This window comes from Limulus polyphemus, unplaced genomic scaffold (assembly GCF_000517525.1).
Source record: "Limulus polyphemus unplaced genomic scaffold, Limulus_polyphemus-2.1.2 Scaffold907, whole genome shotgun sequence".
NCBI classification, from domain to species: domain Eukaryota; kingdom Metazoa; phylum Arthropoda; class Merostomata; order Xiphosura; family Limulidae; genus Limulus; species Limulus polyphemus.
Genome location: NW_013666517.1, coordinates 239159 through 250368, shown reverse-complemented (window position 1 = coordinate 250368; position 11210 = coordinate 239159). Strand labels below are relative to the sequence as shown.

The following is an 11210-nucleotide window of genomic DNA, read 5'->3' as shown; positions in this document are numbered from 1 at the left end:
CTTGTTGTAGAAGAAATAAAGCCCCCAGTGTCACAGCGGCATGTCTGCGGAATTACAACGCTAGAATCCGGGTTTCGATACCCGTGGTGGGCAGAGCACGGATAGCCCATTGTTTAGCTTTGTGCTTAATTACAAACAAATAAACAGAAGAAATAAAATACCTTCATTTTCATTAAGATGAATATTTACAACACTACTATTAACAAACGCACAGGAAAATCTCGATGTATTTTTAATAACCATTTCCTCAGGTTATTTTCAACGTAACCAAACTCCTGATACACATTATTATAAATCTATAAAACAACTAAATGTTCATTAATAGATCATTTTCTCAAATACAAAAAAAAGAAGTTATGTTACGTTTTAACCTAATCGCACCAGCTATCGAAACGTCATACAAATAAATAGAAATACTGAATACATGTGACCAACAGTAAGAAAACTCAAAAAACGTAATAATGAGGCATTATTTTGAAGTAGACCTAACAGATCACATATTATAATTTTGCTTTAATGAATCTATTTTATCAACATATGCTTTTATTCAAAACATAGTACTGACAATTATAGCTACTATTGTTAAAAAATATGTTTCGCTTGTTAATCAAATATTCTCCTGTTTATAGGTAATGGTATGGAGTCAAAATTATAAAACGTATTTGAAGTATTTTATCATATGTTGAATGCTGTTCTTCATTACTAACTAATCCGTTCATCACCATCCTAAGAAATCACGTATAATCAATAATACGTGAATACAATACAATAATACGTATAATCAATAATACGTAATCAATTGTAACCCTCCATGAAGGAGGGTTACAATTTCTCAGTTCGCCCCTGAAGATGGAAGGACTAGCTACTATGAAGGAGGGTTACAATTTCTCAGTTCGCCCCTGAAGATGGAAGAACTAGCTTCCACGAAGGAGGGTTATAATTTCTCAGTTCGACCCTGGAGATGGAAGGACTAGCTACTATGAAGGAGGGTTATAATTTCTCAGTTCGCCCTTGAAGATGGAAGGACTAGCTTTATTGAAGGAGGGTTATAATTTCTCAGTTCGCCCCTGAAGATGGAAGGAGTAACTTTCATAATCTCTCCTGTTATGTGATTTCTTGTATTGTGCAAATTAATGTCGTTATTTTAAAAATGTAGGTAGGGTTTAGTTTATTTCTTGGTTATAACTATGTGCAGCTTCCTTCCTACAATGTCTAAGTAGACTACATCAAATAAAACCTTAGTTTAAGGGCTAGGACAAAGATTTTTAGCTAGGACTGAACTTACAATAGAAAATTCGGTGCTGTTTGCATTTGCTTTACATTAATGTAAATTATCATAAAATGTTGATAGCTGTTTTTCTAAGTGGCTTACTGTGAAGGATTGTGGCTTTGACATTTTAACAAATTACGTGTACCATACAATTATATCAATACCTGATGTTTTCTTTTACTTATGATGCTTTTTTTGTAAATACACTACAAAAAAGAATTAAAAGATAACTGGAATTCACAACATTAAAATATGGCAAGGCATAAATCAGTGTTATAAAATAATATTAATCAACCAGTTTTTTATGAAAAATTGTAACCAAAAACGTTACTTAATATATATCCATTTGTTTGTTTGTTTTTTGAATTTCGCGCTAGCCGTCCCTAATTTAGCAGTGTAAGACTAGAGGGAAGGCAGCTAGTCATCACCACCCACCGCCAACTCTTGGGCTACTCTTTTACCAACGAATAGTGGGATTGACCGTCACATTATAACGCCCCCGCGGCTGAAAGGGCGAGCATGTTTGGTGGGATGGGGATTTGAACCCGCGACCCTCAGATTGCGAGTCGAGCGCCTTAACCACCTGGCCATTAATATATATCCATATTGTTTTGATTTTTTTTTAGTTGTTATCTACTGAATTAAGATATTTTATACTAACAATAATGCAATTAAAAGAACATTAACTATCAAAGTTATTTTTTTAATATGAAAAGACTAGTTTTTTTTTAAAGTAAATATTTATAATCCAGCAAGTGAATGTTTTCTATACCTTAGCGCAAACTTTGCAACAGCCACAAGCGTCGTCAGTGAAACCAACACTGCAGTTTTTTGAATGGTTTTTACAGGTGGATTTATCACACTGGAGACAGCTCAGAGTCCAAGCTCTTCTCCTGCAAACACAATTATATATTGATCTATTTGAACTTCTTATATGATAAATTAACAAGCAATTTAGATTGAATGAAGTAAAACTACTTTATAGCGATTTTTTAACGGTGGTTAGTTGATTAATAGAAATAAATACATATGAACCAGGAAAGTAGTACTATAGCGAACTTAAGTGTTACTAAGTTAAATATTCTGAGTGATTAAATAAAAATGAAAACAAAATATGCTATTAGAAATGTTAGTAAAAGCAGATAGCACAATAAAGGAACTGTAAAAAATGCAAGTAAACTACGTTTTAGAGAAAAGTTATCAGGTTTCAGTACCAATCAGTTAACGTTTCTAAAGTCAATCGGAGTGTAAATTACATTATACTATTCTAGTGTTCTCAGTTTGCTCTAATTTTCCTTATAGTAGGCTGCAGGAATCACAAAAGAGGAAGATTTTTCACGGAACTGTCCTTGGAATTAAACAAGTGGTTGCGTGTCTACTGGAGAGAGTGAAAAAACTTTATATATGGTGTCTCGTTAGTATAACCCTAGCTCTATAGTTTTAGATCGAGAATCTATGATAACACAACCTATTACAACGTAATCTCAAACTGGAGCCTTGCAAAAAGATACCCCAAACAAAAAAGTCTCAAAAAATGCAAGAACTTTCTCCAAAGCTTGGCAAAATGAATCTTTATGGAATCTCAAGTCTGAAAAATAGCTGTCTAGCAAACAAATAATCTCAACGAGTCTTAGTAAATCGAGTTAGTAGTGGGCGTAATACCCAAAGAAGATCACGTGGTTTGCTATCAGAATAGACCATTGCTTCTAATTTTAGCTTTGTTCTTGCTACAAAGCAAATACGATGACCTTGGTGACTCATGCAGTCCTTTGAATAACGACATTAGTGGTTCCCTTGACCGATGTTCTCTACTAAAGATAAAGATTGAAACACAATGAAAACTTAAAACTATGTAGCAGCTGAAGGATTATAAAATGTATGTTATTTCCGTATACCACACTATTAATTAAATATTACATGAACCCAAGAGAATTTATTTAGATGCCTAGTATTTCCCTATGACGGCTTCTTCGTGAGGCTATCTTTCACTACAGACTTTTTGACATTACTTTTACTCTCTACTCCTTAAAATTAATTTCAGGATTTATATATCAGTTAAATTATGTTTGCTTGTTGTACTTAAACTTTGAAATAATTTGAATTAAGAATTGTGGTTACATACTTGTATAGTTGAAAATAGTATATCCATACTATTTTCAACTATACAATTATGTAACCACGGATATTATGTAACCACAATGTAACCACAAGGATATACTATTTTCAACTATACAATACTTGTTTCTTGAATCTTAGGTGTTGTTGCAATTCACTTTCTAGTTACTTAAAGCAATTTTAAACGTTAGTTACATTTCATTTGTAAAATTCTGAAGGTGAGCTGCATAGCAAGGGAATTTGTTATAAAAGTAGTAGGTATCTTGGTTTAAATATACAACACGTCTAAAATTTCCATCTATAGATGGCGCATCCATTTTAAAGCGAAATGGAACATTTAGTTTTCTTATGAGCACATGCTACATACGGGTTCACATTAATTTTATTTAAAACAATTGCTAAAAATATATTAAGAATACTTCCTAAAGATAAGTAGTATATTATAATTATAGCTAGCTATATTCTAATAATTACTTAAAGATTAAAAGATCTTCGACCAATAGTAACATAGCATGAATTACCCAATGATTAAGAGTAATAGAGTTGCGGCAAAGGTAAGGAAACGTTTCTCCATGATGAAATTGGACCTAAACAGAAAGAAAAGCAAAAGTTTATAGTGCAATGTTTTATTAGATAACTCATCTTTATTACAGTCAAATTAACCTTACTTTACTTTAAGTATTAAAGTAATATGAATAAGTACACAGAAACACACTTATTCTTGGAAGATTTGATATACGAATATATACATATTTTAAATGTATGTCAGAAACAGTATCACTTGAAAATTTGCATGAGCAACAGATAATCAGATAATTAGATTTGGATACATCAAAACATAACTTTAAAACATGTGCTCTTCTTGTAGCTTTGAGGCAAAATAATATATTGTTTGGAATTATGCACAAAGCTACGCAATGAGCTATCTGTGCTCTGCCCACCACGGGTATCGAAACCCGGTTTCTAGCGTTGTAAGTCCGCAGACATACCGCTGTGCCACTGGGGGGGGGGGCAATAATATATTGTAATCCACACAAAATATCTTAAAATCTGGTGACGCAATAAACTAATGATGAAAAACTTCTGTCTGTGAGATTGTTTCCTACTAGTTAGGAAATACTTGTTTTACAAAGCATTCTCTAGAATTTTATGTCTTCTAAAATCCTTTGTGTGATTATTTATTTATATGAAGCATAGCGATTCTTTTTCGATGACGAGGAACCCACTTTGAGACTAATAATGCTTGGAGACGGCTTGAATGGTTAACGAAGAAAATCTTTAATATAAGTTTAACATAACAGCAAATGTACAACGTTTCGACCTGATGATGACAAAACCTTATCGAAACGTTGTACATTTGCTGTTATGTTAAAGTTATATTAAAGTTTTTTTTCATTACCCATTCAAGCCGTCTCCAGCCATTATTAGCGATTCTTTCTTCTGTTGCAAGTAAAAACCATACAGCAGATGCAGTAAAGTACAAAGAATATGCAATAGGTTTTTCTGTACATAGAGTCGTAGCCATTTTAACTGAGAAAAGAAATTTCAACACATCCCACCATGTATAATTTCTGTTCCACAGACGCACGAAAAATTCCGTATGGATTTCCAAATATGATGCACGTCGCAAAAGTCCAGATGATGTTTTTCCTACGTGTCACATAGGGTCAGATCCCATTGACTGAGACAAGAAGATATGTAACAGCCTGAAATATGAACCAGTGTCCAGTTTTCATGCCTACTGATCTTATCCAAATTTAAAGATATAGATGAACTTGGGAAATCAGGACTATCCAGAAAGAGACATACAACAAGTTGTAGCCCAGCCATGCTAAGAAATATTCTTGTAACACTAAGGTCAGGGAGGAAAAGTCGTCTACGTGTCTCAGGCAACAGTACGCAATAAAATCAAGAAAACTCCCAAAGTCACCTGTACACAAGTTGTTTCCAAAACATCCATTGAACTGTTGAATACATCATGCAGCTGGAGAATGAAATGGATATTCATACTATAATATTCAAATATATGCCTATTGAGTTGATAGACGTAAGTACTGGGAAACCATCGTCCTCGAACACTACATGAATTATGGAAAGGAGCAGTGAGGAGTACAATGCTTTAGACATGATAGTCTTACGAAAGAGCCTTTTGAATTGATAAATGCGCTGCAGGGATATTTTCAAGATGCATTGTCATAAGATAACGCATGATTGGACGTGCTAGCATGAACTGTAATGACTTTGTGAGGCTACTAAATCATTTTAATATAACACACTCAACCTCTGTATTATAGGATTGTTTTACTTCGAGAGCTTTTTAATACCTTTGTTACCATATTATGATATTATATACATTATTATATTTTAAAACAAAAATAATTTGAGAGTAATTCATTCTTTTTAAGGCGTTCTCGTTATATTCTTAGAAAAAAATGAGACACAGATCAATTTTAGAAAGACTAGGATTTTTTTTTTGTACTATGATTTTTATAAACGCAATATTTCATTGAAAAAAATGAACAATCGGTCACAAATAAATTTTGCGAAATAGCATTTATAGCTGTATCAGTATTTGAGGTTAGTATTTTGAATGAATTTTCGTGAAACATATAAAACTAGAAACGGTAAAACGGTCAAATTTGACCATAAACTATATTAAAAAGATTCATTTAAATGAAATAGATTCACATCAGTTTAAGTTTTATTTTGCTTTAATACGGTGCACTCAAATTCAAAACGGAGCCAGATATGGGCTAGTGGTTAGCATGCTCGAACTATGAATTCGAGAGTCGGTGCGAAGACTCTGACATCATGCATGTGTGTGCTATAAAATTGACAGACATATCACACTGTTCTGTGAGACGAGAACAACTGGCAGTGGGAACTACTGAGTAGTTGATTTAACTGTAATCTATCAGTTTTAATATTAAGGCTGACTACGTTCACTTATCAATTTTTGTATCTTTGTAGGAAAATTCTTAACTAAATAAGTAAGACAAAAATGAGAAATAAGAGCCATTGAAGTTTTTAGGATTGCTTATTAGGTTGTTGCAAGTTCTTGGTATTTAGCGTTGTTTCACAAAGTGTCTGGTCAATAACATTCCTTTATTAAATAAGCTACTGTTTAAACTGTATTTCAGTAATAAAGAATAAGACTTAGGTAAACTAAACAGGCATGCTGTATAACACTTGCATTATATTGTTAAGTAAAACGCGAAGTGCTGTTTTATCTTCGAAATTTCCTGTAAAGGTGGATTTAGCTTTAAAAACTGCGTTATCAACAAACTATGAAAGGAACTAACTACATAGACCAGAATTAAAAAGTGGGTTAAGGAATAACATAGCTAATTTTATGTAGTTCATAAAGTAGGTATATGTAATGTTATAAAATGCATTGATTTATCAACTGGATACCTTCTCTGTTATCGATATTTTCGACCGTAATCCCCAAAACATCTTATGTAGTTCAACCAAATTAGTCAATTTAGGATAGTCCGAAATCCATATACTAAGTTGACGATGCAAAATAATCTTCGTCAATGTAACAAATAAATATAAAAGTAAAAATCATACAAATATTTATATGTATGATTATATTTGATTATGTATATTTATATGTATGATTATATTTGATTATGTATATTTATATGTATGATTATATTTCTCTACCAAAATAATTACATTAAAAAATAAGCTTACAAATCTAAATTTTAGTTCTAGCTAAATGATGTGCTGTATTTTAAGCAAAAAATTATAGTTTTTTATGCGATATTGTCTTCGTTAATCTCGACAACATCTTGTCTGCTCTACCATGTCACAGAGTTCGCACAGTCAAGGTAAATATATGGACTTTCGTATACCAATATTTGACTTTTAGCACCTGGAAAACGTTAGATATTTCCAGATATGATTACTGTGAATGAATAGTTTTACATAGGTACATAGCTGTTAGCCCCAAACAAACTGGCTTTACTCGTTCTTTGCGCAAGTATCAAATTTACGAGCAGCTGTTTTATCAGTTAGTAATGTGATGAACTGTGTACCATGCATTACGAACTTTTCAACAAAATAAATGTATATTCTCTTTTGAAAGTTGAAACTCCTTTTTCCCTAACTGTCTTTTATCGATAAGTTCCAGGAAGAGTATATCGTGCAATTTTCATGTTTTCTAGAATTAATTTATAAAATATAAATTCTTTTCAAAGAAAGTTATATGTAAATAATGCATAATGTTAATTTATTTCTTCACGCATAATCAGTGAAGATTGAATCATGTATTAAATTACACGAATATCACTACATACCTGAAGTACTATTGTATGAAATACTTTAAAAAGCAATATATGTCTATTGTAAAACTTCTCGAAAAATGAAAGCTGTCTCTTAAAATTCATTTGATATAAAACTGGTAAAAATAGAAATTATTATTAAAAAAATATATAACACATATATTTGTAGGAGTTAAAACTTGGGAATTAAATTTCCAAATTAAAAGACATTTTAATGACTTACCTCATCCTTCTCAAGAAGTGGACTTTAGGTCTTACTTTTCTTAACCCACAGAATAATGAGCAATTTGGAAGGAGAAATTATAAGTATATAAAATTATACCTAACATCTTTTGTTGACTTATGTTCCATTACAAATTAGAAAACATTGTTAAAACTTTGCCTGATTGCTTTTTTGTTGCTAAACACAAAGCAATACAATAAGCTATCTGTGTAGTGCCTATCATGAGTATCGAAACTCAGGTTTCAAATGTATAAACCTTCAAACTTAACGCTGAGCTATTGTGTGCGTGAGAGAGAGGAGGAGGCTGGTCAAAAGCATCAAGGTATTGTACCGTACTTTTTATTTCAAATAAGCACATATCGTGGAAAAGTTATGTGATATAAGTATGTTTGTTATTTCAAATTAATTAATTATTTAGTGAACACAACTCACTGATTAAAGATGATAAAATCGTTTGTCCACAAACAAAAAATGGATTGTAGCTACATTCAGTAATGATGGATTAAGTTTTAATAAATAAATTGAAAAATGTATTAGAATTGCTTATTTGGACAATTTTATATATCATACAAGTGAACTAATGTAGCTGTATTACTATAAGACCTGCTACTGCGTGGATCTCTTTAGAATTATTGAAGATCCAGATAGTATGATGAAGGATGAGAGTTATACTAATGGTAAAATGTTGGGTTTAGTATAGTAGGCCTTAACATCTTGGTATTTGAGTCCAAACATCATATTGGGGGCTGGAACGTTAACTTCAATTGTAGTATTGTGTATTCTAATTATTTACTATCTTACTTTTTTTCAATTTTGTGTGTGGGTGTATGTGAACAACCACCTTCCCACTTCTAGTTGCAGACAGCGAAAGGTGGTAAAAATGTGCGACATTGTGGAATTGAGCACCCACTTCTACTCCTCTTCTCTTTTTTTAAGCATGTGAAACCGGCAAAATTGAGGGTAAACTAGATAGACGGTAGACGGTGTACTCCAAATACAACTTGGGTCTTACTTTCGTCTGTACCTTTAAAAAACACATAAAAAACAGGACACATTACATACTAACCCACCCTATGATTTATGACCCGATGTTGGATATTTATTTTGTGACTGCGTTTTATCTTTTTTAAGTAAATTTGTTCGCTTTGTTATTTACTTGTTTTGTTTCTATTACGTCAAAAGGAAGGAGAGTGTGAATTTTACACAATATTACGTCAAAAGGAAGGATAGTGTGAATTTTACACAATATTACGTCAAAAGGAAGGATAGTGTGAATTTTACACAATGTATCAAAACATTGGAGGAAATAAATATTTTTGTAGCAAGGAAATCTGTTTCAAATATTTTTATAGCTTACTTACATATTAAAATTGATATCTACTATAAACATTTCATCAAAGCGAAATTCAAAAATGAATATTATTCTTTAGTGCCGTAGTACTTGTTTCTTGATAACAGAAACACCTCAAAATGCTTCGTTTTGCACTCACTTGAATACCTTAATATTACCATAATCTATTTTCTACCAATATTAGCAACAGAAGTTCTGTATCTAATTATTCTATAAAATAACCCAAAACAATATCTTTTCACAAACTGAACTGATGCTTTTCAATGGCAAAATCTATTTCTTTTTATCCTAATTGCTAGTTGATTTTCACAAAATCTGGCAAAATATTTTTCGTGCTTCAACTATAATTTACATTTTCTGTTCTTTCACAGAAAACCTAGGTGAAGAAAACGACACAGTTGCTCGTGGTGGTTTGGTTTATAGTAAAAGAGTTAAAATGCAGAGTTAAAAATCCTTTTCATGGTCCATAGAGGTTCCAATGTACCGATTATGCTCCTCCGTTAACCCCCCGTTACTTCTATAGCTACTTTAAGGGGGATCCGTACCCGAAAACAAATCCAGTTAGGGGACCAGCCTGTGGTACCTTAACACATTTACCAAGGTTGTTTGCGTTAGCTTGTGAATGGCAATATAAACATACTTTCAAAAATTGTTGTTGTTGTTGTTGTTGTTTTTCTGCTTGCTCCAAAACTGTGGGTATACTTCGTGTATAAACAAACAAACAAACAAATAAATTCACACACAACCTGAGGTACTACAGGACACAGTACGTAATACATTACAGTTAGAAGAACCACCCCGTTGTTTTAGTTATTTTTTATGTTGAAACTAATTATTTTAAAAACAAGTATAGTTCTATTAATACGTGATTATTAAAGTCAAAATTTCCGAATACATTTTAATATTGAAAAGGAGTAATTTCTTATTGTAAGTATACTGGTGGATTTAAGAATTATTATAAAAACGATAAAAACCAATATCTTCAATATTATATACAATGTACGCATGTGCAAAATATTGTACAGCAACAACATTTATAAAAGCTAATATTCATCATTGTTAGTATCCTCATAGCAATATGAAAAATTAATACGAATTTATGCACAACGCCTTGTTCGAAAAAGAAGAGTAGGTGTTTATAAGAAGTTTGGAAAAATCTAAAGATCAACATTTCCTACGATAAACTGCAAGTGATTCGTATAAATTCAGGTACAAGTAAAATACAAGACGAATCATTTCGTAAAACAGGTAAATCTATGTGTTTGCAATATTTATAGCATGCTTGGTATTTTCAACCTGAAAACCACCTTGACGACACAAGAGTTAAACGGTAAGGTCGGAGGCCTAGAATTCAAGTATAACTATACCTAATTTATAGGTGCTGACCAGAGGGGAAACAACACGACAGCTACTTGCCGCTTGCTTGGGGACTCTTAATCGAATTACGGGAATGACTGTCAGAATCATGGCATCCCCATAGCTGAAAATGTAGAATGTGTTCAGTGGAATTGCGTGATTCGAGCTTTGAACTTTCAGATACGCAGGCTTAGATACTAACCACTAAAGTCACGGTGGATCAGTCCCAGAATATACATAGAACAAAAACCTGCTAAATAAATATTTTATGAATATGTTTTCCTTACCTTAGTTTTAATTCTAACCTAATGATATCGTATAGACCTTCTGCTCTCGTGTTAGTGGTTGAGCTCCGGAGACACAACTAACTAAAAAAGAAATTCACACTCCTATGAGGTGACGCTGCTACATGGCTAGAATGACAGTCAGATGAACAAATGAATAATATAGCTTTCAGAACACGAAAAATTGTGTGCCAAGTGAATTGATAGTTGCGTGCTTGGAAAGTGAGAAAGCCCCCCCCCCCCAAACCGTAAAATTGAAAAAAAACCGCTGGAAAAGAAGGGGGAGGTTAGTTTAATTCAAAAGCCCGCGGAATTAAAAATC

The 11210-nt window shown here is 32.4% G+C and overlaps 1 protein-coding gene across 1 annotated transcript in view; it reads right to left on the bottom strand.

Annotated features, from left to right (window-relative positions):
* LOC111086184 (venom protein 302-like) overlaps positions 1 to 11020 on the bottom strand; it is a 13616-nt gene extending 2596 nt beyond the window's left edge. The window contains exons 1-3 of the mRNA XM_022388025.1: positions 10892 to 11020; positions 3907 to 3972; positions 2043 to 2163 (exon numbers count right to left, since the gene is read on the bottom strand). Coding sequence (XP_022243733.1) covers positions 2043 to 2163; positions 3907 to 3959 — 174 coding nt within the window. The 5' untranslated portion in view covers positions 3960 to 3972; positions 10892 to 11020. The remainder of the gene's footprint in view (positions 1 to 2042; positions 2164 to 3906; positions 3973 to 10891) is intronic.
* Positions 11021 to 11210: the final 190 nt, after the last annotated feature.